The 27,447-nt window shown below is 35.5% G+C and overlaps 1 protein-coding gene and 1 non-coding gene across 2 annotated transcripts; one reads left to right on the forward strand and one right to left on the reverse strand.

Moving 5' to 3' along the window:
- The first annotated feature begins 8,412 nt into the window (after window positions 1-8,412).
- On the forward strand, window positions 8,413-8,484 carry TRNAQ-CUG (transfer RNA glutamine (anticodon CUG)). Its single transcript has one exon. It is a non-coding gene; the product is annotated as a tRNA-Gln (tRNA).
- Window positions 8,485-9,720: 1,236 nt separating this feature from the next.
- Window positions 9,721-26,011, reverse strand: LOC107789320 (trafficking protein particle complex II-specific subunit 130 homolog). The gene is made up of 21 exons (XM_075235646.1): window positions 25,621-26,011; window positions 24,167-24,396; window positions 22,113-22,294; window positions 21,219-21,402; window positions 20,716-20,806; window positions 18,844-19,004; window positions 17,441-17,530; window positions 17,017-17,178; window positions 16,689-16,750; window positions 16,294-16,384; window positions 15,430-15,593; window positions 14,281-14,479; window positions 13,480-14,025; window positions 13,177-13,389; window positions 12,570-12,954; window positions 12,393-12,489; window positions 12,238-12,322; window positions 11,641-11,830; window positions 10,859-11,157; window positions 10,330-10,420; window positions 9,721-10,224 (listed from the first exon to the last, which is right to left on the reverse strand). Exons 1-21 carry the CDS (start codon window positions 25,682-25,684, stop codon window positions 10,049-10,051), a joined length of 3,762 nt encoding a protein of 1,253 aa, XP_075091747.1. The 5' UTR covers window positions 25,685-26,011; the 3' UTR covers window positions 9,721-10,048.
- Window positions 26,012-27,447: the final 1,436 nt, after the last annotated feature.

The raw sequence follows: 27,447 nt of genomic DNA on the forward strand, positions 1-27,447 counted from the left end.
GTGTGAGCCGAGAATTTTTTTTTAAAATGGAGTGCTTAAGGAAAGGTGTAACCACTCAACCATATTGTATCCAACCCTAATTCAAAAGCCTTCATTACATCTCGAAAGAAGTCATATTTTATCTCAAGCCGAGTGAGCATACATTAGTGGCGATCTATATGAGGGGCAAGCCTATGGTACTTGAAATCGTACTTGCGACATTCTCTTGAGAGAGATGAGTGAACCTTTCATAAATCTTTGGATTGAGTGCTAAAATTCTGTAGTGAGCCAGGCAACCGGAAAGTAGAGGAGGAAGAGTTTGGAATCCACCATGACCTACATGATAGAGAAAGAGTCCTTGATGAGTAAAGTTAACTTTTGATGCTCAAATGTCACTCTAGAACTATATGTGCACAAATGATTAACTTGTCGCCTTATTGATAATACATAAGTAGTGTGGGTAATTGTTGGTCTCAACTGATGTATGTATGGCTCACCTTCAACTCGCTGAAATGACCCTTAACTTTTGGAGGTGGGAACTACATTGTTTGCTTGAAGACAAGCAAACACTTAAGTTTGGGGGAGTTGATAAGTAGGGATTTTGACTACTTATTAGCGCCTTTTAACTTTTGTTTTAGTCTAAAAGCATTGAATTGTGCTTCTAGAACTAATGAAATTGTACAAAATTGCAGGAATTATGGAAGTTGGGCTCCCGAGATGAAATCCAACTCAAAAAGGAGCAGTCTAGGCACAAGGCAATAAAGGGGCATAGAAGCATAAAATGTACGGTCCGCAGAAGGAATTTTGCAGCCGCAACCAAAGAGGGAAAAATCTGCAGACAATTGTGCAAATTGTGGATCGCACATGAATTGTGCGGCCACAAAATCTGGGCTACGATTCAAGATCAGAGACTATGCAAATTTTCAAGTCCAGGACCTCAGTGAATTGCGGACCGCACAATATTTGTGCGGCCGCAGAAGATAGCCTTGAGGCCGCAACCCTAACATTGCGGACCGCAGAATATTGTCTTGCGGCAGCAGTTCTAAATTTGCGGACCGCAGAAAAGCTGCTTCGCAGCCGCAGTACATAATTGTGTGGCCGCAGAACTTCTACTTCTGTCAGATGAAGAAATCTGCAACCGCACATGGAATTGTACAGCCGCAGAACCTCCCGAAGGGTATTTTTGTCTGAGATTTTCAGCCTTGTATAAATAGACGAGTTTCACAAATTAGGTCAAGTTTTTGAACATCAGCAATTACTGTAGCCGTTTTTCTTTGCCATTTTTGGAAGTTTACTTTGCTTTGGTGTATTTTACAATAGATTTAATTATTTTAAGCTTTCATTATGAGTTTAATTAGTCTTTATTCTCTATTTTTTTCAAACCCAAGTATGAGTAGCTAGATTTTTTCTAGGGTTGTGACCCAACCTTAGTGTATAAACCTCATGGGTATCTAATTTAGTGCTTGTTTATGATTGGGTATTTATTATTTAGCTTATTTCATGCCTAAATTATTGAATTAATGGTTGCAAACATTAGTTCATACCTATTTGACTTAGTCTCTTCTTGAGAAAGAGAGACCTAGTCTAGGATAACTTAGCTAACAAGGAATTGGGTCAATTAAGAGATTGATTAACTCAATTAAAGGGTTCAACCTAGAGATAGTAATAACTCGACTTGAGATTTTATCAATTGTTTTGTGTGATACCCATTTGGTCTTGAGAAAGCCAAATTGGGCAAAATCACTCTCTGACCGAGAGGTATTGAGTGGATAATTTAGAATTGATAGCTATAATACACCTCAGTCAACAGAACAAGCATTAAAATCTTTATCACATTAGGCAAATACCTAGGCAATGGTCACAACCCTAGGCTTTTTATCAATTTGAAAAAAACCCAAAAACAATTATTTCTAGTCTTCTTTCTTTATTTTGCAATCAATAGAGTAAAATTAGAAATAGAAACCCAATCTTTTGGTGGAAGTGCAATCTATATAGTTCAATCATGTGCATTGAAATATATACCCCTAACACCCATCTTAGCTCTCTATGGATTTGACCCCCACTCTTAGCTGGGTTTCTATAATTGCAAACGGTCGTTTCATACCTCCTTTGAGGTGTGCATTTGGACGCGATCAGTTTTCTCCAATTTATAAATTGTAGTGTTATTTATCATGGATAAATTATGGCACAACTTTACCTTTTGAAATTTGGTCTAGAAATGAACGACTAACATGTGAAAGCAAGAGCAACGAATGACGAATTACGAATGCATACCGTTGGAAATTAAACCAAGATTAATTAGTATTCCTAAGTTGCCTAGGATTTGGTAGTTTATATAATTCGTGTCTAGTTAGATTTGTTTACCAAGTTCATATTAGAATAGGTTTTGTTAGTTTAGTCAAATTTGGTTTGTAGTATTATAAATAGGGGTGTTGCTACATATTTTAAAGGAAAAATGGCCAAATATTCCCCCTTTACATTGATATATTGTTCACATTTACGCTTTGTTATACTATCGGGTCAAATCTACCCTCATCGTTAGCAAAGTTTTCAAATTTACCCTCTAATCTAACGGAAAGCCCCAAAATCCCAAATTTCTTCTATTTACTACAATTTTTTCTCACAAATTTATTTATCCCTACGTGTACTCTACCAGAGAAGAAAATATCCTCGACAAGTTGATTTCTTGTTCCACTTGATTATTTAGAGCAGGACGACTTAACAAACTCGACACCTCCAGGCATGAGAATACTAGTAAATATTCCTTTGAAAGGATGTTCTGAAGCTGGACATAAACTTAAACAGATTATTTAATTTAGGATTTCTCAGACAATTCTATAGAATCATATTTCGCAAATTTCATGCAGAAGTGCATGCACAAGCAAAATTTACACCAAATGACGTGCTAAATCCAAATCCGAAAGGAAATGCATTTACATTGATACATACGGCCTTGTTATACCTGTAGTCCATAAAAATAGTAAATATTAGTAACAACTTCATAAGCGAATGCATTTCGACCACCTAAAGAATCAAATAAATATCTTTCAAATTATCTATGGTATTTCACTCATCCTCATTCCGTTGGAGACATACCCATAAACTGTGAATTCTGCCTTTCATTTATGGTTTGAGCATAACCAAAGACAAGGGGAATAATTATGCTATAACTCCACACTCCTATTTTCTATAATATGGACATTTTTTCTTCTTTGGTGGATCACATGAAGGAGATGACGGATTTGTGAGGAAGAATTGCGTTAAATAGAAGGGATTTGGGGCTTTCTGTTAGGTTGGGGGGTAAATTTGAAAACTTTGCTAATGGTGAGGGTAGATTTGACCCGATAGTATAACAGAGGGTAAATATGAATAATATATCAAAGTATAGGGGTATATTTGGTCATTTTTCCTATTTTTAATCATGGAGATGCAGTTACGATGCAGAGAGATTCTAGAGTTTATGAGTTGTGAAAAAACCTCATACTATATTCTCTCCCTAGTTTGATAAATTTCTTCTATATAACCTTTGTTGAATTTTTTGCTTGTGCCTAAATTGTTCTTCGGAATTGGTATCAGAGCCTATATGAGATCATGTCTAAGCCGGTAGGAGATCCAAAAAATATGGATATTCTATTACCTCATTGTCCCGTTTTTGTGTTTGATGGCAAAAATAATTCTGAAACTTGATATCAACATAAGTAGAATTTCTGTAAAACTATTGGATTATGGTCCATCATTGACGAAGGATTCGTGGAACCCCGGAAGGCACAATACTAACGGCTGAAGAAACTATGCAATTAGAGAAAAATAGACATTTAGATTATAAGGCACGTTACTATCTCGCCATCAAGATCGAATTGCATGTATCTAAAAAAGTTTTGCATGCAAAGTCATCAAAGGAGACTTGGACAATCTTGGTGAAGTCATATCGAAGAGTTGCTGACACGAAGACGGAGAAACTGCAAAAGTTTAAGAGTCAATTTAAGTTGGCTAATATGAGACTAACAGAGTCTGTCAAAGAATGTTTTACAAGAATTGAAGATATAGTCAATGGTCTAAGGATCAATAGAGAAGTATTGGAAGAAGTTAAAATTGTTGAAAAAATATTACAGTCTCTCAGTTTAAAGTTTAACAACAAAAAAATTATTCTTCGGGCTATCAAAGATCTTAGCACTCTCAAAATTAATTATTTAGAAAGGAAACTGGTGACATATGAGGCATCGCAAGAAAATGATGATCAACCAAAAGAAAAAGAAAGCACACAAATAATGGCGGAAATAAATCAAGAAGGCCAAAATTCATAAATAGAGGAGAAAAGAAGAGAAGGTACATGTAACTTTTTGTTGTGATAGAGATTCCATTGAAAGCGAAGAGAAGTCAAATAATATTCAAATTGATCGGCCAAAAATTTCTGCGATTGTTAAAAAGGACGATTTGATTGCAAGGGATGCCCGTCCAAAAGAGGTTGGTGTTTCACCAGAAAAATTATTTGATAGTATTGAAGATGAACCTAGTAATGAAAGAAGCAAGATAGTTCATCAAGAGAGTTTCTAACAATCTACCTAAGATTGAGGCAGAAATAGCTTGCGATCTAGAACCAGAACAACACATGATTATAGATATTGAAAGTACAATCAATTTCGTGCCATTGTTCGAGATTGCATGTTTCAAGGAGCATGACGAAATGTCTATTGGTGGCATTACCCTACAACCTATAGAATGGCAAATTGGAGTTGAATGGTTGTACAAGTCCAACTGCAAGGCAACTGGAGAAGTAGATGATTTCAAAGTAAAGGAAAATTATATTGATGATATTTTGAAGGGATTTACCATGAGTAAAGACAAATTATATATGAGCAATATTCAAGATAAATTGAAGTTGACTAAAGATGGCACTCGTGATTTTGTTGATGCTATATATTTTAGGAAATTGATGAAGAGTCTAAGGTACTTGACTTCTATAAGGCTTGATGTTATTCATGGCACGCTCAAGTTTGAAGATCTTGGTTTAAGGGAGGCTGTTGAAAATTAAACCAAGATTAATTAGTATTCCTAAGTTATCTAGGATTTGATAGTTTATATAATTTGTGTCTAGTTAGATTTGTTTACTAAGTTTATATTGGAATAAGTTTTGTTAGTTTAGTCAAATTTGGTTTGTAGTATTATAAATAGGGGTGTTGCTACATATTTTTAATCATGTAGAGAGATTCAAGAGTTTATGAGTTGTCAAAAAGCCTCCTACCACGTTCTCTCCCTAATTTGATAAATTTCTTCTATATAACCTTTGTTGAATTTTTTGCTTTGTGCCTAAATTGTTCTTCGAGATATTTCAATCCTTCACATACACATAGGTCCTACAGCAATAAAAGAATAAAATTGACCCTATATCTTTTTCTCCAAAAAATAGAGTAACAAAGTAATGATTTTGAATAGGGGATATTTGGGCATAAAAGATAAGTTCAATACTTATTACTCCTATTGCTTTCTTTAGTAGCCTCTTTTCATTTGTACGTATGTGTCTTATGTTTGTTATCCTTATCCATCAAAGAAAATGAGCAGCTTGTTATATCCAATTAAATTGTAATTAGTGATAGAAAAAAATAGATATAAAGTAAATCTGTTTATTTTTACAATATGAATAAACTGATTGGTGTGTTAGAAAACAAATCATTAATCATGAAGCTTTCCTTTTCTTCGAGGTACTCCTAGAAGGTGATATATCAAAATCGTGAGTTTTCGTTTGTGACAAACTAAAACAACACTGATGTTGATTGTAATTGTAGGTTTGGTAGGGTGAAAAGGATTTACTAACAAATATTCTCATGAATTTAAAGGCGGATCCAGCAACTTGAATTTTTGAGTTTTAGTGTGAATTTAGGTGAATCCCACGTCGACAAAATACGGAAAAAATATTAGGTATATAAGTAAACAGATTTTAGACTCTAGCGACGCATTTTAAACCCGTGAAGGCCTAAGCCCAGAGTACACAATATTACTAACAAGTTGGGTTGTTACATTTAAATTCTAGAAAAGATATCTTTTCTAGAATAAGAGCATTTTGGCCAAAGTTATTGAATTCTGCCATCCCGTAATTAAAGCTCTAGCTGCATTTCAGAGCAGGACAACTTTTGTGCTTGTCAAATTAATGATGTTTTAGCTATTATATATAAACAGCAATGGTTTATATAACCTGGGAATTTTTTCGTTCCTATACATTAATTAAAATTTTATTACTAAAAATGTCCATGTTTAGTTAATTATCTGACCTACACAAGTTTTATCTACAAAATATATACATTCTACCTTAAAAGGCTCTCAATCCATTATTAGTGCCTTCAATCAAGGGATTTAGTTACACCGTTTTCCTTTTTTTTCTCCTCTTCTCTTTCTTCTCTCCGGAATATTGGTACGGGATCCCTCCTGCGGCTGTTTTGAACCCTTGGGATCCATGAACAAATGTGTCTACTCAATAAACTATTCAAAGTTGTTTTCTTGTTACAAATTAATATTAGAAAAAGTGAACAAATATTTGTTTATTATAGAAGAAGATGACCTCACAAACATGGAAAAAAATCAAAGAATAACCACAAGAGGTTTCAGTGTTTGGTCAATTGCTCTGAACTTGTTACATTTACTGTAGTAGTATTCTTTACCTGTGAAAACCGTTTGAAATTTTGGCAAAAGTTCTGATGTTGATAGTCCTGCTCCTTCGCCTTTTGAGGCAGAGAAAAAGGTTCACATTGAAACAAGGACGAAACTGGAAACCAAACGGTCAAATCCCGTGACTGAGCTTAGTGTAGGTAATGGAAAGTCATTAATCGAACAACTCAAAGTTAGGAAATTTATTTTAATTTAACTCAAATTTATTTTTCTAATATCAATGTGAACCTTTTTCATACAACTAATTATATATTATACAACTTATCTATAATTTATTTACAACTTTCGTACGTTATTTCTACCCCATTATATACAACTACAATATCATACCACTTAAATATAATTTTTATACAAATTTTATACAATATGTCTTTTGTATATTTTGTATCTGATTTATACATAATAAAAATAAAATTTCATATAACTAATTATATATTATACAACTTATCTACAACTTTCATACATTATTTCTACCCAATTATATACAACTACAATATCATACAACTTAAATATAAATTTTATACAATATTGTTCAACTTTCATACAATATTTAAATAAAAAAATATATATATAAACAACAGAATATAATTTACCTACAACTTTACTACAATTTCGTAAGTATAATGTATATCATGTCTTCTTCTTCTTCTTCTAGTTTCAATCTGAAATTCAACCAAAATCAAGTCTAATCTTCACCAAAACACCTTCAAAATTGAGATATAAACTCCAAACAATATTCCAATTGTTTGCAACAACACCCAATCCAAACAAATAATGATTTTTGAAAACTCAAATTCGAATTCAAAGCTTCAAAACTTTTTAACGGTTGTCAATGGTGGAATTGTTGCTCTCTTTTTCTTTGCTCTATATTACTGGAATTAGGGATTGAGAGATAGAGACAGACGTAGATAGAGAGATAGAGAGAGAGAGAGAGAGCGTAGGAGAAAGAGAGACGAAGAGAGAGAGAGGGAGCAAGAGGGAGAGAGAATAAGGATGAGAAATAATTGATTCCTAATATAAAGGGATACTCATTTAATTCCTAAAGTATATATAATTGGTAAATTTGTATATAGGATGTAATTAAATTGAAACTTGAGTAGGGAGGGTAATAAAGTTTCAAATAGTGTATAGAAATGTAAAAAATTCATTTAGGGATTCATTACAACAAATACAACAAAAGGAAGGAAAAAAATAGGAGGGATTCAAATGTCATTTTTTAAATCAAAAAGTTTAAACACTCTAATCTTGCAATTGAATAGGCATAACTCCAAAATAACCTTTATCATCCTCATATTCTTATGTGATTAGTAACGCAGTAGGAGCGTGGGCTTTTCCGGAATCCCATAACAAAAAAAGTTATTATATATATATATATATATATATATATATATATATATATATATATATATATATATATATATGTATGTATGTATGTATGTTTCAACTATCAATATAGGCTCATCAATAACTTTAACACGTGGAAATTAGAGTGTTAGAGGCCACAAAGAGTTGATAGAGACCAAACAACTACATTCCTTCTCTCCTGATTTGGTGTTTTACATTACAACTTACCGGAATATTTGGGTCCTCAAAATAGGCCCTAATCCAAAGGGTAATGTTGAATTGATAAACCTCCCTCCTTTTTATGTTTCCCTTGTTTCCTTCAAGAAGAAAATAATGAACTATTACGATATCATCGATTTAAGATATTTTATAACTTCTTGGTAATAAATTACCTGTGAAATTAGTTTTATTTAAGGGAAAGATCAGCAAGGTCCCATGGTCTAGTGGTTAGGACATTGGACTCTGAATCCAGTAACCCGAGTTCAAATCTCGGTGGGACCTTTCCGTTTTGCTTCTTTTTTCACCTTTTTGAAGCTTCATTCCGTTATCCTCTATTTCCTGCTCCTCCTTTCTGGTATATGTAGTTCTTTATTACTGATAACAAAAGTAAAAAAAGGATAGCTCGTTCATGATATTTGACATTCCGTGGCACTCAGTTGATAACCTAATAGTCAACTACTCATAAGTAATTCTTGAACATAAATTCTTCAGTATAATAATAGTCAACTCTTGTAGTTTCTTATGAACTCGTACCTATAGAAAACCAACTAGACGTCAATTGATAAAGTAATGTTAGAACGCTAATGGAAGTCATCTTCAGATTCGGGAGAAACGATCAGAAAATACATTGTGCTCAATGATGACTCCTAAAAGTAGTTTTTAGTTCGTTACCTCATATGTTTAAACTTCATTCTATAAACACAAACAATGATAGTATTACTGAGATGTTCGCAATCTACTCCCTCTATAAGTGTTTCACTTATCATTTCTTCATATTGAAACTTAACTTACCTTAGCTAGGACCTCAAAGTCTATTCCATCACTTTCTCGCATTGTTTCTGACTTTTGAAACTTCAACTTAAAATTAATATCGAATGATATAGTTGTGAAATTAGTTTAATAACTTTAATTTATCTTCCATAAGCGATAAGTGTCAAAATAAAGGAAAGAGAGGAGTGTACACACATGACGAAGACTGAAAGATGATATAGCTCAACCAAAAAGTTCGATGACAGAACACCTTGAAAACGGCAGCTAAGTGAATCACCGGAAATAAGAAATGAGCAATAGAAGTAAACTGATTGTATTGATTACTCAATATGTTAACAAGATTGCAGTACATTAATTCACATGCACCCCATACAAAGCCTCGCATACCCATGGAGAAATGATATCACTGCTAATTACATTTAACTGGATCGCCTTAATAAATGATATATGTTTGAGTCTGAGTTATGTGCACTAATGGTCAGATCAAAAGGTAATTGCAGGTAACTTTATTTAAGAGACTTAGCATTGGTTGATAATCTTTATCTTTATAACAGGTCAAATAACATTATCACTGTTAATGCATATAACTTAAATGCAATGTATATAATCCATACGAGCTCCAATGACGTCTGGTCAACGTCCATTTCCAACAGCAACCAAAAGTGCAAGGCATACAACGCATATTACTATATCACATCGAACATTTTCATAAGAACAAGAGCAGTTTGTCAGAGCATGCACATTGTATTGTAGAAAACCAATCTCTTTACCTATTAATTTCATCCTTCTCCTGACAACTGTTCCGTGTACAAGGAAATCATCTCTCAGCATCTCCTCTATTGTACAAGCAAAAATGTTCTCTGTACATGAGTATATGATACAGCAATAAGTCTACACCTTTAACGTGCAAAAGCTCACATTCTCTATTGTTGCAACTTGGAAAAAGAATACATATTGTACAAACACTGGCAGACTTGAAGTTTTCCAGTTAAATCGTCCACTTGATGCTCATGTCTTTTTAAATGAGAAAGGACGATCAATCCAATTGTAAAGGTCAGAATGATGACCAAAGTCTTCAGGCCGATATGCAGAAAGAAGAACTCAAAGCTGGAGGGAAGACGCACACCAAATGTGGACTAGGAGGATTGCAACAAATATTTGCCTTGTCAACATTTGGCAAGCCCAACTGAGGAGGACGAACATATCCAGCAACCAGTGGCAAGCATAATATTGAAATAGTTATTCTCGATCCTGTCAGAGTACAAAACAAGCATGAGTACACCAGAGTACAGAAGCACTTGAGATACAAGTTGAAAGTCAAAAATCATAAGAAAAAAATTAACATCTTGAAGAAACCTTGTTTTGTGGACAGACAGACATGTCCCCTTTTCCTCCCAGCAATCATCCAGTGATCTGAATTTGCGTGGACCTCGTATAGGACATCATCCTTGCATGAGCATATAAAAAACATGCACTTGTCATCTAGAGGAAGCTTCTTGAATGTTTCCATTATGATATTTACAGAATTACGAGTTAATTTTTACAAGATACAAGAAATTTACAAGACTAACTAGATTAAAAAGATATACATGTGCATCAGCAGCCAGGGCTCCAATTTGAATTTTACATCACTTTCTATTATTTCAAAATTTTGGTAGAAAAAGAATAAGCTTTCTCGTAAATTCAAAGTAGATGTCAGGAAAACACAACAGAGTTATCCAGTAAATCACCCAAATGATTGATTAACAAGAGAAAGGAAAAATTACAACAGTAAAACAGCTTAACATTACTGAAAGGTTGAGCAATTTGTATGGACAGGCAGGATTAACATTGAAATTGCCAATCTCCCCAAAGAGGATAGCAGATTATCAGGTGAAATACTTACATTGTTTTCAGAAGCTGCACATTTCTCCAGACTCTTTAACCTTTCAACTCTCCATCTCATGCTAACAAGCTGTCCAACCTGAAGACCAGTTGAAGAAAGAGGCAGAAAACCGACTGCAAAGCAAGGGTCAAGCACGGGTCTCTGTAAAAGAAGGGAGCTCTTGAAAATCAGACTCTGAGTCGATCCATCAGGTCCTATAGGTTCCTCAGCATTGAGGTCATGCGCGCCAGCAGCTCTATTTCCCAAAATACCAAATCTAATATTTAAAATGCTCTCAGGATACAGGATCTCAGCTCCTTCTAAACAAACCAAAAAAAAAGAAAAGGTGAAGAGTGAAAACTAAGATCATAAAAGATCATTAGATGCTTCTTAAAATGGTTCATATGTGTTTCAAAAATTGGAAAAAAACTTGCATGCACTTTCCTCCTTCACACAATTCAAATTAACCCCTATCAACTGTCCATAAAGGAATAATCCCTAGTAGACTCCAGTAGATATTTTATCTTCTTTTCTGCTTTTGGTCTATGGCTAATCAGAAGCTTGCAGGGAAAAATGCCGTCCAAGATTTCCCCAGTATTGCAGAAACTGTAGTGGATGATATGCCATAATTAGGTGCTTAGTGGATGATATGCCATAATTAGGTGCTTAGTGGATGATATGCCATAATTAGGTGCTTAGTGGATGATATGCCATAATTAGGTGCTTTAGTATCAGCCTCAGACCCTCCGTACATAAAGGACAAACAATAATGACTGTGAAAGTGAAAAAATAACAGAGCATGCCTTCTACTGGTGCAGTCCCCAGGCATATACTGAAGAGAATTCCAGCTCTAGATTTGGGAGAGATCACTAGGGGGAAGAAGCCGGAGATTGGCCTTTTATCACCATTTCCAGTGTGAGCAAAGCCTTCTTGAAGATCAAGCCAAGAGTCGTAGATGGTCAATGTAGCTTGTACTTGTGATTGCAGTATCACCTAGACAAAAGCAGGAAAAAATAACATCCATGAGTAAGTTGGCATTCATGCAGGTCATGCAATTTCCTGAATCTGAAATGACAATTCCGTAAAACACAACTGCAGACAACAGAGACAAGCGCCTGCATTTCCAGGTAGTGTAACCCAAGGGAAAACTGACTATAAAAACTGGAAATATTCCTCCTAACACAAAGGATACAAACTCAGAGGGCTTCTTGCATCCCCTACGTCTTTTCTTCTCTTGAAGCCCATTATTTTTATTCTCTATTTCTATTACATAATTCAGGCGTCCAAAATAATTATAAAGAAACACCGTTTGACAGAAAGAATGACTACTCTAGCCTGAAACTGAAACACACCCCCCCCCCCCCCAAACTCCGCGAAACAAAGGAGACATGAAAGATTACCTGCAAAAGCAGTTTACCATCAGTGCTTTTGTCCGTAACTCGTGTACTTACAGAGAAGGGGTCAGTGAAGTGCACCGCAATTGTCCTGCAAAGAGTTAGATTCCAGATTAGTTTCACTAACAAGAATACACATGAAATGAAAAAGTGAAGCTAACCTTTCAAATATTTGGTTCCGCGACACCCCAAATTCAAGTTTCAAAGCTATTGTTCTTAATCCCTCCACTAGGTTCTGTCTCTGGGGAACAACTGCACCTGATAGGTAAAGCAGGTGTTTAGGCAGTGGGAAAAAACAGATTTATGGAGCAATGATTATGCTGGTTATTAATCATCACCTGCAGGAGCGCCTTTAGGAAGTCCCTCACTGGTAGCACATACAGGGATCCACAAAACAGAAGTTATGTTGCTTGCCCAATCAGGCAGCTGAATAATTCCATCGTGAAGAGACATTTGCTCTACTTCTGGAGCAGCTGGAGAACTGTCATCTTTAGAACCTTCAGAATGATCTGAATCATCTGTGTGCCCATTCATGTGACCCTCAATTTCAATCTTATGCGAATTTTCAATAGTCAACCCAGGACCAGTGTCTATGTGCAGAATTGCACCCTTAAGAGAGTAACTAATTGGCTTCACAATTATTCCAACCCACTGAGGTTCATTCATCAATAAAGCAGATGAAATAGCAGCAGTAAGATCGACCAGAGACCTCGGCTTGAACACCTTTCAAAAAAGTTCAAGAAATATTGAAGGCCTTTAAGTTCAAGAAATATTGAAGGCCTTTCAGATGATCATTCTGTATAATTGTAGATCATTTGCATACAAAAGAATCACTAAGAATATTTGAGGATAGAAGCGAAGGATGATTCTCTATCCTTTTGGAATACACATCACAACCTTCAGAATTCATTTTTTTCTCTCCCATTTATATGACAGATAAATTACCTTTAAGATTGGCCTTGTTGGCTTCTCATAACTCATAAAATCATCACTGTCTGCAGGAGCACCCTTTGAAAAGCTGTGAGATCTAAAACTGAGTAGGCCGATTTTCCCTGTAAGAACCCCCAAAACATAAGAACCGGGTCTTTGCGGAGGTAAATTGACCATGATTATATTCCTTCCCGGCTTTAATATCGTAGCACCGGATCTTTTTATTGCCTGACGATAAAAATTCAGAGACTTATTACTCTAGAATACCACTTTCTAAGAACTACTAGAGAAAAAGCAACAGTGAATCGAACAGATTACCTTAACACCCTCATCGGTATTAGTTGTGGCTGTGAGAGTGAGACTAAGTGATTCAAGAGTAATGTCATCAGGAAATCCACTCCATACAGTGACAGAGAGGGTACCAGGATCGCCATCACAAAGCTGCAGTGCTGGTCCAGGATTACCAGAAAATGTTATCAGTGAGGACACATCTAGAGGCACAGTATGCTCCATCTCACTATGTGCAAGACGAACAACTTCAGACTGAAATGCTTGACGTTCCTTGCTGGAGAACAATCCTTTATCCAATGAGAGCAATCTCACACATGAAGATAGATAGCCAGCTTGATCACCGAGTTCCTTTTGGCACTCAGCTAAATTGGGAAGGACCTCAGCCAAAAGATTTTGCCATCCTTCACCAGAATAAAGAGCACAAACCTTTTCATACAATTTTGCAGCAAGATCATAATTTCCGTTCTTATGGAAGACAGCTGCAATTTCACCATCAAGTACAACTCCATGCCTCTTCCACCATGAACGATGATAATTGTTGGCAGCACCTTTTGACAGCTCCAGGTATTTTTCCTAAGATTAAAACTGATTAGAATTGCATTAAGGAATGAGGAAGATTTAAAAAAATATGATGCTACATTAGACGCGAAATCAATTTGCTGCTGAATAACGCATGTCAAGGTCTCCAATTTACGCGCAATCAAAAAAGATTTATGCAGAACTCAAACTTGAAGCATCATACCTGCTAACAAGTAGTATACATAACTCTATTTCAAAGTACCATTCCTATTCACAGGTACATATATAGTCCTTAGAGAAGATAGGTACCTCAAATTCCTGGACAGAAGACAATGATTTCCACAGTTCTGTGTCAGAAATTGTACTCCGCAAAGCATGCTCAGCAGCAACACAAATTTCTGAAAGCCTCAAAGGTCGGCCGATTGAGCTCTCAAAGTTTCCAGGCGAAGAGTTAGTTCTTGACATTGATATCAACTGTGCTTTTGCTGGTGAGGACATTGAACCTGAGCTGTCGGCAGATGACGACAAGGTTAGAGCTCAGCCTTTGAGGTTCAGAATAAAACATCTCCCTCCATTTCAAAAAGAAAACCTAGTTGACTGGGTACAGAGTTTAAGAAAGAATGGAAGACTTTTGAAACTTGTGGTCAAACAATCCATAGATATTTATGTGGAGATAGATCATCTCATTATGGGTAAAATGGAAAGTTTGAAGTTACATTGTTTCCAAATTTAGAAAGGGGTCATTCTTCTTAAACGGACTAAAAATGAAATAAGTTCGTTCTTTTTTAATGGAGGGAGTATGAAAATTTGAAGCCTCTGAGAGAAACTAACACCAATGTTCTAATTTAATTTTCGGTTTTTTACGATACGGTCTCAGGAAAACATCCTTAGTTAAAAGACCAGAAAAGAAATCCATGAAAACGATATAGGCCAGTCATCCCTTTTTATGTGGCCTGCTGTCTGTTAATGATGTTCTCACGAAATAATTCTTGGATTAATCAAACATACTTACACTCTTACATAAACCATAATCTTTGTCCATGCATCCATATAATTACACCCAAAAATCAGCTAAAATAGTCTACTTAAGTTTTATATCCTCCATTAGTACTTAGTGATTCCCTCAAAATCAGCACGTGTGTGGTTGATAGCAGTGTTTATTCACCTTACTGATTGTTCAATATGTTGCTGTTTTTTAAAAGAGAGCAATTTTCAACTGCACAACGGTGATGAGTAAAAGCAGAAATGCATTAAGAGTCAAGAAGTCAAAGTGGTGCCATAAGCTTGTTGCTTCCTAAGCAAATATAGCAAAAGTATCAAACTTCTAAAGTTTTCAAATCATGGGAACTGATAATCTCAAAACAGCCTATCACCCACCAACATTTACCTTGTTAAGTATACAAATGCACTTGAACAAAAAGTACAAATAAAGAATTCATCTTAATCAATCTCCATTACCCATCAATTGCATTTGGATGTCCATCAAACATTTCAAACACATTCCCAGCAGAAAGAGAAGCTCTTCTGCGATTTGCTTCCCGCAAAAGTACGGATGGTTCTAGAGGCAAAGGCTTCCTCTGAATACCAAAATGCTTAACCCGCTGACTTTCTTGAAATATCATCTGCAAAGAAATAGTGACCAAGGGTATCAGAAGGCATCTCAACTGAAAACATAAATGCAAATGATCAAAAAGTGATATTGGACCCATTATTGCTGGCTAAGCAGACCTTTGAAAATTTGAAATGCGCCACGGAACAATATGATTACCAGGGGAACGCAGGTACCCCAGAGAAAACTCAAATATTCATGTCAGTCTATTATAAAAGTGTTCACCCTGCCAATGGCACCATGAACTTAGATCGAAGGTCAGAACATGAAAATTTTATCTCATCTACTTACAACTCAAGTAATATTAGCTATAAATTTTATCTCATCTACTTACAACTCAAGTAATATTAGCTATTTGTGTACAACAATGATTCGTCAAACCTCTAGCTTTTTTAGTTGCTTATTTTTTAGTTCGTATATGTCAGTAGGTTGCCTATATGCAGCATATTCATTCCTAAGCTTATCTTTAACCCTACAGGATGAGTCCTAACTGCTCTTTCAACGTCTGACAGTTGATGAGAAGGGAGGATTTTAACTTTACAAACCAGACACCTTTTTCTGCATATCACTATTCTAAAATTTTCTTGTAGGCAATAGCTATAGAAGAAAACCAGTACTCCTCGTGCATTCTCCACACACCAAAAGAATGGTATGCTTTCAAATGGGCATGCCTTTTTGACTTCTCTTCCATGATACCGTGAGTAAAAACGCACCTTTTCTTTCACAAGAACCTCGGATGAAGCATCGGGTGGAAGAGAAGGCCAAACTGCTGGCTTAGGCCAAGGCAGCATGCTAAGTGAAGCACTGCTCAAAAGAATGAAAATATACATAAGCTATCATCAAAAAAAATGATAAGGTAAAGTACTATTAATGAAAAGTGTATCAAGAGGGTACACAAGAGTACAAAACAGAGCAGACAGCACCTACAAAGAGCACCCTATTACATCTTTACCAACAGATCCAAAAATTCCAGATAATGACAAAAGTTTTTCATTAAATTAATCAGCCTTTATTGTATGACTAGGATTATCCTCCTGTAGGATGGTTGGTTCAAAAAACTGCACCAATACAAGAAAAAGGTGCTGTCTAGAGCAAACAGCATGATTACCTGTTCACAGGACTTCTTTCAATATGTAATCCATAACCAATTAAATATGCCAGCCGCATGAACTGCCACAACCATTACAAGCTTTCAGTGGAAGGCAGATAGTAATCTGTTATATGTAAAGCTAAAGGAACAGCAACTGAATCAAGAATCAAAATTATTGGAAAATTTGAGCAAAATGGCAGCCCTACAAAGCTGCATACACGTGACGAGCATTTCAAAAATCATCAGACAATAACTTGCATAGGATGGTCAGGATTAAGGTTAGTCTTCAGTAGATACATTTGACCTCAACAGATGATACCTCTCTCTTAGGCATAGCTTAGTTTACCTTAGTACGGCATAAAGAATAAAGGTCCCCCTGAACACGGTAAAACTCTTTCTCAATGTCAGCCGCAACTTGTCCATCTTTGTATTCAGAAGCAGTTGCAGTGATTAAAGCCAAGGAACCGGTTATAACCCACACCTCGCGCATGCAGAAGGGCAATATACTCTGGAACAAAGAGAAGCGCATATGAAATATCAATTAATCAGCTACACCTCAATCCCGATATAGATGGAGCTATATGAATCATTTATATATGTTCCACTCTATTCAGACCCATTTCATTCTAATACTGGTAATTAAGTTGTCTTTTAACGCAAAAGGATTGAAATGAAAAATAAAAAGAGGATTTGAAGTTTTAAAAAAAAAAGAATTCAATCCTCTCAGGTAATAGAAATGATGAAGCAGGTAGAAGAGAATGTCTCATTACCTCATGAAGGGCCAACGCCTTTGAGAAGCTAATAATAAATGAATGCCCCCTCGATGCTACTTCAAATGGTCGACTCAGCTTAAAGAGAAGCTGCAGGTATTAATGGAAAAATAAATCTTGATTAAACATCATCAGACAGATGCTTAAGATAATACAGGCGCTAGGAAAAGTGATGTCAGCTCCTTCTATCTTCTTACTTCTTTTTTTCTTTAATCGTTTATTGGGTTCCAGGGGGTTGAACTTATGAGCATGATACAATCTTTCATATTGCAGTATCTTTCTATCCCAATTAGTGTTTTGAACATATAAACGGCAGAACAGTAGTAGCCAAAAAGGTATTTCAATAGCTGCAAAGAATAAATAATAAATGTGACACGCGAAACCCAACCAAACAATTAAACTGGAGAGAATTCGTACCTTTAAATGCTAATCGCTTCCTAAAACTAACAAACACATTTCTCAAAGTTGAGCACCGGTGAGAATTATTTAGCAATAAATGCTCTTCATAAAGGTGCAGATGAAAAATGAGGAACATATTCAGAACTTATCCTCCCTCAGTAGATATCTGATAAGTTTTATATTTTTTCGAGCTACGAGAATTTACTAGAGTATTATCAGGATCATGGAATTATGCTAAACATGAAAGTAGAACGAGGCAACTACTGCAATTGGAAACAACCCGTATACTACAAAATGAGAAAGTATGGTTCACATAGAATTTCCATTATCTTTTTCAACCACAAAGAATCTGAATCTCTTCAGCTATAGCAAGTTAGCAACAACATACACGTAGACTCTAGAAAACACAAATTTCTAGAAATTTGGGGGGAAAAACTGTTGTACTCATCCAGTTAAAGCCATGAGGGATCCTCATCATTGTGAGAGTGCTCATACATGAGGGCATCCATCATATGGCTAATACAATATTGTTGCGTCGCTGATCCATTGACAGCTTTATCATGTTGCGGGACCATGGAGAAGTACAAGGAAGACTGAAGAAATATCAAAAGATCTTGTAACAGATACTAATCCACCCAAAATTGAAGTCATAAAAATCCCTAGCAGGTTAATCAGCTGAACTTCCTCTTCTAATTTTTATAATCCTCTTTCAAAATGCACGTGATGGATTAGGAATGAGCAAATTGATTTCACTTGCTAGGGTTGCAAGTCTTGGAGCAACTATGTCAGTGCCAAAAATTTACATATTGGAGCATTACTAGAAATTGTACTTGAGTTCCTTTCATCTTTTGTTGGGGCAACATTTTTGGCATGTCCCAACAGAGAGAAGGACGATGAAAGCAAGAGAACAGTGCAGTATGTATCTTTCCTACGACTGAATAATAAAAGACATTTACCTTGTGCAGAAACTAGCCCATTTTAATCATAGGTCTTTCCATACTCACCTTTGATTGGCAGGCAAATAGATACTGCCTGAAGTCAAATTCCCTAAAAGAATCATCCTGAACAATCTGGTTAAGTGCTTTTTTTCCTGGGTTGAGCAATGCAGCCTGATCATCTTTGCTGTCCATTCCTCCAAAGTCCCTCTGTTTCCCAGTCATATTCACTATTCAGTATGAGAGATGAAGATCGGGTCAGTTATCAGCTTTACCAATTTTCATAACCAGAAACCATCGGATTATTAGAGCAAATCAAGTTAGCCTAAATAGTACACTGCAAAGCATAACAGAAATCAGCAGACTATCACAGTGGCTTCTCATTGTACAGACCTCAGGGATGAGAAAGAAAGGACACGGATGATCTTATGTCATCAAATTAAATTGATTTAGTAGGCGTTTGGACATAAGAATTGTAAAATTCGAAAAAATGGTGAAAACTTTTTTCAAGTGAAAATGGTATTTGAAATTTAGAGTTGTGTTTGGACATAAATTTCAGTTTGGGTTGTTTTTGAAGTTTTGTGACTGATTTGAGCGAAAATTTTGTAAAATAGCTTTTTGCAGTTTTTCAAATTTTCGAAAATTTCCAAAATGCATCTTCAAGTGAAAATTGGAAATTTTATGAACAAACGCTGATTTCGAAAAAAAGTGAAATTTTTTTGGAAAAATCTTCCATCAAATTTTATGTCCAAACGGGCTCTTAGCATTTCTTTCACGCCAACCTTCATTGTTACGAAGTACTAGTATAAATCAGAATGCTCATGAGCTAAAAAAGCATCTACTGTCAAAAGAACTACTGGACTGGAACCGATCGTAATATAGTAAGGATTGTCTGCAAGCATCTTTGATTCTATAACTTATGAAAAGCACTGAGATTGTAGGACATAATGCAAATTCACATATACATAGGTTTGACCAACTCCGTAGAGAAATGTAGAGAACCTTTTAGGGTCAACAGAGATGAGGATTTCTCAATTAGGATATTTCTTAAGGAAAAATAATCTTTTGATCGAGGCAATCTATTTCAGACTTTGCTTGACAGACAGACACTATACAGACTATGCACATGGTGGAGATAAGCTTCTCTGTTGATAAAGTTGTATTTTATTGAGAACTAAGGTCACCTACTAAAAAGTAGGAACAAAATTAGCAATTAAGCACAAAAGCTCTTCAATTACACCAATCACTAGACACTCCTCGGCTACAGAATAGAACAATGTCAACTAACGAACAATCATCAAATGGAAAAAAGTAAAACTTGCCAGCAATCCTTGTAACCTGTGCCAAAAGGACCTCTTTCTTCTAGATAACATTGAGATGTTTTAAAGTTACACATGGAAACAAGTAGACTATGCTTTTTGACAAGGTAATGGATTTCAATAAAAAGGCATCAAGAGGATGCAAAATTTACAGAGCAAGGAAAAGAAAAAAGACAATGTTATCTCTATTACTAAAGGCCTAGTCTAAAGTCAAGGAGCTAACAAAGTCCAAAAGAGTTTCAGGGGAATTGACAGTAGAAAGATATGTTTATGCTAACGCAAATATATTTTCACACGGCCCATCCTTTTGTCTTGGACAAGTAATTGAAATTGTCAGTCAGAATTCCTCAATCTACTCAATTTTGAACAACAAAAAAAATAACTAATAGAGGAAGAAAGTTAGTTGAAATAGAAATGCTCTTACCTGATTAAAAAAAGAGAAATTGAAACAGAAATGCTGCTTCCTTTAAAATCCGATGGCATAATAAGAAAGGAGGTAGACTTGTAAAGATGGCTAAGTAAAGAGGTTAAAATCAAACGAGAAGGACGACTATGGTTTAGCAGTGAATTTAAACAATTAGCATTGATCCATCTTGAAGATTAAGAGTCAACCATTAAGCACCTGTTTCCAAGTAGCAGAGTTCTAGTTCATCATATTCACGTAATGCATCTTCATGGAGATGAGCAATCTCAAACATAAAAGCCAGGCTTTCCTGTTAAATGAGAGAAAATTGTTACTGAAAAATCTAGAACATGGATCCTCCCGACACAAATCTAATGCTGAGCAAACAATGCAATAGTTTGAGGCAACTCCACATAAGCATAATATAATCACTTACTATCCAAAGCTAACCTACTAAACTTAGATTATCTAGACCTAGCCTACTAACTGTTATAAAGCATAAAACTAACTCATTACTAACTGTTATATTCAGCAACAGAAGATATATCGCACTAAAATGCTTTCCAAACAGGCCATCTTTGAAATCATGTATAGATTGCTAAAAGATGAAACTTCTCTATATTTGTAAAGCCAGGTACTAACATATGACAATCCTACTAATGATGAAGAACAATTTTAACCATTTCGTTAAGGAAGGAAGGTATATTTTTCAACATTATTACCTTCAAAATGAAGAAGTTACAGAAGTTCCACACAGGCATGAAGCGCTGTTCACTGAGCTTCCTTATTTCCTCTTCATAAAACTGAACGCGTCTATCAAGTGTATTTTTGATGCATTCCATTATCTTAGCTTCCAAGTCATCCCAGAAATTTGTATCAGGTCCATGAAAATCTAGTTTGCAACATCTATACAACATATCCAAATAGGTTTGAGAGAGAATTTATTTTGGTTGTTGAAAACTTATTCAAAAAGAAACAAAAATAATAGTTGGGTAAACTTCGGTCTACATCTTTCTGATTTCACGTAATTTCAATATGTCATTTAACTCGATGCTTTAACTGGATGAGTATCATAGAGATCTGAAGAAAATACTATTAACTCAAGGCAGATAATGGAATAGACCACATGCAGTGAAAGTTAGCAGTATGACAACCTGTCAAATGAAAAGGTAGCTTAATGCCAAAATCCATGAGAGGAAGAATGATAACTATTCAAATTAGCCTTCTTATTAGAACCGCAACGTAACCTTCCTTGGTGATGATATCCAGAAAGAAGATGCACTAATGGTTTCTATTGACAGGATGAAGTAAGAATTAAGATGGAGATCAGGGGTACGATCCCTGTACCTCTTGCAAGTTGCTCTAATGGTCAATTTTGCTGGTTTTTATTATTAATATAAAGCTTTACCGATAAAAAATTGCTCCAATGCTAAATAAAATATTCTTTAAAATTTCCCATTCAATCGATTTCTTCTGGAAAGAGAGAGAAGTCGGGACATTGAATAACAACCCAACAGACTATCCTTTGTAAAACAATTTGAGATGCATGAGTGGCAATCAATCAGCACACTTATTAATTGCAACATCAGTACTCATATAATTAGCAGCAGAGGCACCTTTCTCTCTTCTTGGAGCTAAAATCAACTTCAAGTTTTGCATATACTTTTTTCGCCATCTTGGTAGCCTGATCATTGTGAGATGGCGCTTTAGATACGAAGATGATGAACCACTCCCTTTCATCATTTTGAACTATTAACTTTAGGCGTGGCTTGAGAATAGTCTTAAACTCATCAAGATCCTAGCAAGGGAAAAAAGAAGCTGTCAATCTTTACTGTATACAAACAAGAAACTATCTTCACAACAAAAGAAGCAGAAGTAGAGTAAACGCCGGGTGTTAAGTAAGCAGTTTAAGCTAGAAAATGCTGTCAAGAAAACTAAACAACTTGACTGATTAAAAAAAACAACTCAAAGGACCATCACAACTTAGAAACTCAAAGGTGAAAGAACTTCAGGGTTTTCCTTAACTGCCAATTTTATCCCTCACTAAGAGGACAATGATTTTTTTGTGCATAACTAGAACTTCTTGTCCAATTCAATTCCTTCTAAGAAGGATGAATGCTAATTTATAAGCAGTTTTCTTAAATAAAAGATCATGCAGTCCGCCACTAGGAAAAACCAACTTCCAACATGAAAATCCAAGAAAATGAGTTTGAGTGGGCCATTTCGCTGAATCAATCATGCGTATAACCAGCTACTTTTCTCAATCTTATAAACTAGGCATATAACTTTCCCTATTCTACTATTACCCACCTTCAAAAAATTCTCACCCGCTTTGCCCATCCTCCTTTTTTTCTCTATACAGACACTACTTGGCATAAGATTCCTCCATGTCTCGTGTGTGATGCCAGAAACCATGAAAGATGTCATGTTCAGCTGGAATCGTGGTAGAAAGAAGAGCAGATATAGGGCTTGAAAAGTGGCTCCTTTTGCACTTAAGCGGGATACTTGGAGAGAAAAAATAGGAGAGCTTTTGAAGGGATAGAAATGAATTTTATACAATTGAAAAGTAGTCTTTTATCTCTTATTTCTTTTTGGTGCACCCATGAAGTTCCTCTTCGTAAAAAAGATTGGGTGTAATTCGTAGAGATTAGAGAATCATATTTTTATGTAGGACTCTACTTTTTTTGGTGTACCTCTTGTATGCGGGTTTTACGCCCAAAATTTGGCAATAAAATTTATTACCTTATAAAAAAAAGGATTTCCCCATTTCAGCCACCAATCATTATGAGCTTAGAGCCTTAGTCCTATCCAAACAGGAATATAAGCTAATAACGCTGGCTCCACTTACCTTCTCTTTTATTTTTAACCATAATATTCCTCGACTCAACCACCAGCACTATATTAGCATAGTCCTCCCAAGACAGGAGCTGAATTTATAAGCTAACAAGTCTAAATCTGTTCTCCCCCTACCCCCTTCCTTCTCTGTAACCCTGAACCACCACTAACTTCTTGCGACATGCACGTTTATGTGAATGGTCCATATACCTGAGCTACCTCAACACGGCCAGGTCATTGCCCTCTAATCCAGGGGCGGGTGTATGTGGAGGGGGGTGGGGTACATGCACCCATGCTCCCCTCCCTCTTATGTATAAACAGTACTAATTTTTCAGATTATGTACCTAAATATATTTGTGGCCACCCATGCTCAAGTGACTACTCTAGTGCACTAGTGACTAAGTGCCCCTTTTGTCCCTCAAGTCAAGGAGTTCGGTCCCTATAGTTCTTTTTAATTAATTCTTTCTATAACTTATAAATAAACAAATTCCTAATTCACCATGCCCTTTTTAATTTAACATAATGGTGCACCCTGTTATTAAAATACTAGATACGCCTCTGCTCTAATCATCTAAAGTTTTGAAGAGTGAACCATCAGCTTATGACATTGGGACAAATAAGGAAAAACATGCTCCATAAATTACTTAGAGCTAGAACAAAAAGATGAAGAAAGAAATTTTCTTCGTTACAGTCCCTTATTTAATGGTTCATTCCCGCTATACTCTATCACTACCTCCTTCAAACGCTTTTACAAACTCATTCAAAGCCTCTATGTCTATCGAATAATGAACCAAGATAGAATAGTCAAATTTAAGAAGTTAAATATGCTTCCTACCTCACAAGAGACAAGAACCACAGTGGCGTACGGCTCTCGGAACCAAAATAAGGATTGCTCTTGAGGAAATCGGCTACGAAGTCTTGAGTCTGTTGTCAATATGTATTCAGCTGGCAGTTCATCCACAAGCACAGGATTACGGGTCTTGTTATTCAGAAAAGCTCTCTTGAATGGCAAATGGTCTTCAAACCCCTTCTTTACAAGGGGCCATAAATCACTTACATCTTCAACTGCAGAGTAATTTATTGGAAAATGAAGTTGAGCTACTGGCCCGTACAAGATAATGTACAAAAGTAAAAAGTTACAAGAAGAACTAATCATTCTACAGCTCTCAGTTTATGTGTTTATATGTCTGATGTCGGCACTGTGCAGCTCATAAAGCTCCAGATTAAGGTTTTTAAACTAGAAGTATTAGTAGAGCCAGAAATGGGAACAGGAAACTAGTAGTAGTATATCTTCCCTTCAAAAGAAAAGGAGGGAGGTTACTTGTTCAAGTACATTTACCAAAAATTGGAGAGAGTACATAGGTGTAGCACATTTAAAGATTACGCTCCAGGCAGGATGCCCACACATGAGCCTGAAGTATAGAAGCCAAGAAAATGCACTAACTACCAAAAGCTTCCCCCTAGTAAACAAACATGTTTTACCTTTCCAATATTCAAGGTGAGCATAACTTCAGTAATGCGGCAAATATACTGGACACACAACAGACTTACGAGCCACAGTTGTACCACGTAATTCACACGTATATCGAAGTTACAGTAAAATAATTTATATACCAACCAACTACTACTGAATCACAAACTTGGTTCTGCTATATAATTTCTCTAAATCCACTTAGCCATTTTCCTTTCAATACTAAATAATTTGTTGTTTAAAGTAAACTAGGAGTTCTCTAAAACTACATAGTCCCAAAATTTCATTCATCTCTATATAAGATACAAGTCACCTGACAAATACTGGACGTAATAATACGTGCAACAACAACAACAACTGAGCCTTAATCCAACTAGTCAATATCACCTATATGCATCCCTCTTCTTTTTTCTTTTTTTTGAGAAGGTATAACCTATATGCATCCTTTGCATCCATTATGTTCTGCTATTAGCTAACTTTATATTGATTCCGACAGATTACAATGAAATCGTTAATTTTTAAGAAAAAATAGCATAGTTTTAATCAAGTTCTGCATTTTCGTCTTAAATTGCCTCTCTATATCTGAAGTAGTCCTCGTAACATTTCTAAGTGATCTAAACTAGGAGACATTGATCCATCACGTTGCTAATATAGTTGAAGCGGCAGTGGCCGGCGTTAACGCGAGACATTGGAACTATAACTCAATTTAAACTACTAACAACTAAACACATGAAAAAAGTAATTGAGAAGAGCGCAAATGAAGCTAGGGTTTGTATAAAATGAGTAGAGAAATTGAAGTGAGAGGTGAGATTTGTTACCGGCAATGACGACGTGATCGCAGATATTTTTAATACTTTGAAACTGAGCTAAGAAGTTCGCCATTACCGATCTGCACAAACCATATGTGTGTTGTACTAAGATCGGCAATTTTCCATAGACGAACTAAGAAGCGGACGAAGATCCTTTTTACGATTCGCGTCTGATATGTCCTTTTAAGTAATCTTTATTTAGTGATTGATTCAGACGGACTTTGGGAGGATGTGCCGCTGAAGTTTTTTTACCTGCTCACTGAACACTGATTTCCGCTACTCAGTAGATTTGCTCCTTCTTTCCGTTTCTGTTTTTACCCTCTTTGGTTAATTTGGCCGTTGTTTCTTTTTTTTCCTTTCTTTTTTTTTTTTTTTACAGAGAATTAAAGTTCACACACATACATTTTTTTAACGAGGTGACCTATATATAACTTTGCAAAGCTATAACCAAATAATAATAGGCCAAAATTTAATATCCAACTCAAAATATGTTTTTGATATCATTATTCAATTTATTTATTTTTAAATCTCAAGCTTCTAATCCAGTCTTTGCATCAATAAATGTCACTCAAACACTAGTGCAACAAAACAAATCTATTTGGGTGGAGAAAATTAGACTTTTATGGTAATCCATCATTGTTGAACAAGTTTAGATAAGTGGACTTAGATTTCGAATTCGATTTTGTGAGAATTTTAGAGTGGATGTTGTTTAGACTTGTTAGAAATAGTCTAAGAAGGTTGTTTATGAAATTTGAAGTCATTTAATGGAAATTTGGACTGGTTTTTAATAAGAATTGCACTTTTATACAAGATAGATACATTATGTATATATGTGTATAATAGTATATAAGAGGTGTTTGTACACTCATGTACACTTATTATACATTAGTATATAAAAAAATTGGCTTCGTCTTCTTCCTTGAGTCTCTTTTGAAATTTAATTCAAATTTAGCTCAAATTACTTCAAATTTAAGTTTTAAACTGCTCTTAATATTTTCAATCGATTAGAACAACACCTAATCAAAATTACTAATAAAGTCGAAAACCCAATTTCTAAAATTGAAGCTTTGAACGGCCTTCAATGGTAGAGTAAAATTGAAGTAACTATGGCATATTTAATTTTTTTGGGCTGATTACGATCGTTAATGGCGACAATGCATGCTGTAAATGTCACCCAACATTGTATATCATGAATCACCATATCAAGCAATTTTTTTTCCTTTCCACTCTCCATCTCTCTATACATAGAGAATGTGTGTTTAACGATAAAACTATAACGGTTTATTTTAGTGAATGGTTATTTATAAGGAGAAGTAAATTTTTTCGATGGGAGCGAGGCTGCCCAGCATAATGGCACTTGTTTTTTTGAAAATTTACAAGAATTTTGGGAAGGAAAAGAAAGAAAGAAGAAAAGCAAAATAAAATAAAGGCGGAATGGCTTTTTAGCCATTTAAACTTGACGGGGTTTTAAAAGCCGATACATAAACTTTCAACTTTTTCATTTGAACACTCGAACTCATTTTTCCGTAACTAATAAACACATTTGGTCATTGATCATGCCCATGTGGCGTCAGTTGGTCCTAATCAGTAGGCCGCGTGAGGAACACGACGCACATGAGCGTGAAAGCCCCCTTCCCAATGTCCAACAGTACAAAATGGGTTGTATTTAATTGTCTTCTTATTCATTCCTTCTAAAATACCCTCTTCCTCCATTTTTTTAAAATTTGAAGCTCCATTCCTCTTTCTTGTAAAATCTGAAGCTCAATTTTTAATTTATTTTTCTTTTTTTCAGACCGTAAAAATAATGGAAAGTCGTATATTTTGTCATTATGCAGT

Source organism: Nicotiana tabacum, chromosome 2, assembly GCF_000715075.1.
Source record: "Nicotiana tabacum cultivar K326 chromosome 2, ASM71507v2, whole genome shotgun sequence".
NCBI classification, from domain to species: Eukaryota; Viridiplantae; Streptophyta; class Magnoliopsida; order Solanales; family Solanaceae; genus Nicotiana; species Nicotiana tabacum.